This window comes from Monopterus albus, unplaced genomic scaffold (genome assembly GCF_001952655.1).
Source record: "Monopterus albus unplaced genomic scaffold, M_albus_1.0 scaffold19.1, whole genome shotgun sequence".
In the NCBI taxonomy this organism is placed as follows: domain Eukaryota; kingdom Metazoa; phylum Chordata; class Actinopteri; order Synbranchiformes; family Synbranchidae; genus Monopterus; species Monopterus albus.
The window spans coordinates 2,506,177-2,509,256 of record NW_018127899.1 but is presented as its reverse complement, the minus strand read 5'-3'; the positions used below and the strand labels follow the sequence as shown (position 1 = coordinate 2,509,256).

Sequence of the window (3,080 nt, the reverse complement as noted above, 5' to 3'; positions counted from 1 at the left end):
AGCAGACAGTTTGTCTGCACACACTGAATTAGACAAGGCAACATCTGGGATCAACTTCTTATGTCAACGCACCGTGAGAAACAGCCGCCCGAACACGTTCTCAATGTGGGAGGGAGCACGAAGCAGCGAGCAAGCTTTCTCTGCCACTAACAGAATATTTCACAGCTTGTCTTGTCATTTTACTCATCTTCTTTATTTTAGGGCTGCCAGTCAACTCAAAGCCATAAAGGACTCACAGCTACCATACAGAAGGGAAAAAAACAAGCCAGGGACCCCCAACAACAACCGACAAGAATATAAAGACAAATATTCCTTCACTTGATTCCAGAGCACTGAGTCCGACATGACTTTCTACTGATGGAATAAGAGATGTGGAAACTACATTAAACTGAATGGCAGACATGGAGAAAGGTGCGTTTGCATTATCAAAGGAGTGCATTTTAAAACATGAAGGCTTCTTACTAAAGTATGATCAAATGTAAAATAGGTATGTTTTTCTCCTGTGTACAGTTTTTTCTTTCAACACCACCCTAACACAGCAAAACAAGATGCTCCAGGATAAAGTAGTGATCATACAGGTTTATGTGATGGACATCTATTGTAATCATTTCAGCTTTGTTTCTGAGAAATCTGGTTTTATCTGTGATTTTGGTGAATGGCTCTTAGTACTACACCACCCATGGGCCTCTGCTGCCATTGCCATGGAGAAGAGGCATGAATCAGTGCAGCTGCGGCTGAATTCAACCACTGTTAATTAAACTTGTTGTGATTTCAAGCTACAGTGTGTACCTTTTTCCAAGTATTTTTGTTGTAGAAATCTGCTCCAAATCGTGCCTTAATGTCGAGAGGTGCTGTGAAAACCTCCTGTGACCCAGACTCACTGAACGGCACCAGCAGCAGTGCAGACACATGAGCTTCTAAAAGGTCCTGAGCAGGATCAACCTCTCTAACCAGTCAGAGATTTTCAATTAGTCCTGCTTGATCAGCACGCTTTGTTGCATTCTCATTTCTTGAAATTTCATAATGACAAATTATCTGAAGAGCTGGACAGAGCGTGGTGGAGCAGGGAGAAGGAGCACTGTACCTTAATCTACATACTGCAGATTTAACCTGCAGACTGTAACATCTGTTTCCCCAACAATGTCGTTTTTAAGCTTGGTTATTGGATGTTTCTTCCCAAAATGCACCTTGACAGTTGTAGTTATCTTATTTGCAGAATGTTTTCTGGGAATAAGGACGTTGTGTTGTCATTAGAAGAGCTGATGACAACACAACATACCTCCACACTTGCTATTCTCTTTACCTTTGGAACTTGAATGTCCTGACTTTTCCCCTTTCCCTTCTCCGGAAAGATTCTTTTGTCCTGATCACAGACAAACAGGTGGTGCAGTATCAACAGTTTCTAATATTTTAAAGCTGCTATAACAGATGAAAACCTTTGGGCATGTCTGGTCAAACCACAGCAGGAAAATTGGCTTAGATACGCAAAGTAGCACCAAGTATTTTGGTGGATTATTTAGCTGACACAGCCGTTTCCTGCCAGTTTGTCATGGCAATGGCTACAATCCAGATGTTGACCAAGGTTGAATCACCATGTGCTCCAAAACAACAGCAAGCACACCAACTCAAACAATCTGAAGTCACCTGACAACATCATCTTACCTTGAACAGTCGCATGATGTTGGCCACCATGATGGACACGGAGCTGGACGATGCCCCGATGACGCCCACCACTTTGTCCGGCTTTGCAAAGATGGGTGGCTCTCCGTTGGCACAGCGAACGTCTGAGCCGTCCCTCTCGATGAGCGCCTGGACGAAGGTGAGTGACTGCTCCAGGGCGTAGGTGTCGCGTGAACACGTGTCTAGGATGCGTGCCCCCAGCGTCACGTTGGGCAGAAGCTCAGGGTCCTTGTTGATGAGGTCAATGGCAAACAACATGGCTTCCAGCCGGTGGATGCCCTTTTCCTTCTTCAGCTCGCCACAGGGCACACCCCTCTCTCCACGGGCATGCACTGGGAACAAGCCACCCAGGATGATGTCGCCATCCAGCCGGATGGAGTGGGCATACTCCTGCTGAGGGTGCTGGGAGTCCACAGTGGGTTTCTGTGAGGCAGAGCCCAGCAGCCAGCAGCTCAGCAGAGAGAGGAAGCAATAGCCGGAAACAATCAGGGGCATCGGAGCCCTCCTCATCTTGTAGCTAGTCAAGCTGCAGGGAAAGGGATTCGTGATGCGGTTGCACAGTCAACAGGTAGGCCCAGATGGCTGCAGCAGCAGGCGGGTGCAGAGGCAAGGACAAGCCAGACCATCTAGTCCCCCGTTACCCAGGGCAGGGTCAACTGTGGCAAGTGCTCCCACCTATAAACACTGACCCAGAGGTTCTCCTGGGGCCCAGGTTCTTGTCTCGGACATACCTGTCTGAGGCAGTGGAGGATGTGGAGCTTTAAGGTCTCAGTGGCTCCAGGTCCACATTCTTTTAAAAACCTGATGGAGATTCTGAAAGAGGAGGAAACGATCAATAAATGATCAATATCATGATCAATATCATGAGATCCCTGATTTAGTAACTCTGAGCCCAGGCACTCAGTCCTCTGCTTTGCAGCCTATCAACTCATATCTCTCCAAAAACCTGAAAAACCATTTGAATAAATGCACAGATGACACCACTGGGGTTAACCTGACAGATGACAACAAAGACTCCCTGAGGAGAGAGAGGGAGGAGGGGGCTGAGAACAACCGCTGAGTAAGTGTATGGAGGATATGAGCAGAACAGTCACCATCCACCAGAACCAGAAACCATGAATCAATGCTGAGGTCTGCTCTCTGTTGACAGTCCATGACTCCACCTTTAGGTCTGGCGACTCGGCCCTGTACACCAACAGTAACATTTTGAAATTTGCGCATAACACAGCCGAGGGAGTCATTACTTCCAAAAATGAGAAAAGTATAGGGAGGTGGGAAAACCTCAGGCCTTGTACCAGTGACGTGCGGTGAGGTTGACAGCTGGTGAGGCACTGACTCTTTTACAGTCAGATTTACAAATACAAATGAACCGTTAACAAATTGTCTGTTAACAGACAATG

The 3,080-nt window shown here is 46.9% G+C and overlaps 1 protein-coding gene across 2 annotated transcripts in view; it reads right to left on the bottom strand.

Annotated features, from left to right (window-relative positions):
• Positions 1-3,080, bottom strand: part of LOC109956402 (metabotropic glutamate receptor 8-like) — an 81,893-nt gene that overhangs the window by 75,892 nt on the left and 2,921 nt on the right. For both annotated transcript variants that reach the window (XM_020593486.1, XM_020593487.1), the window contains exon 2: positions 1,663-2,493. In XM_020593486.1, coding sequence (XP_020449142.1) covers positions 1,663-2,190 — 528 coding nt within the window. In that variant the 5' untranslated portion in view covers positions 2,191-2,493. The remainder of the gene's footprint in view (positions 1-1,662; positions 2,494-3,080) is intronic.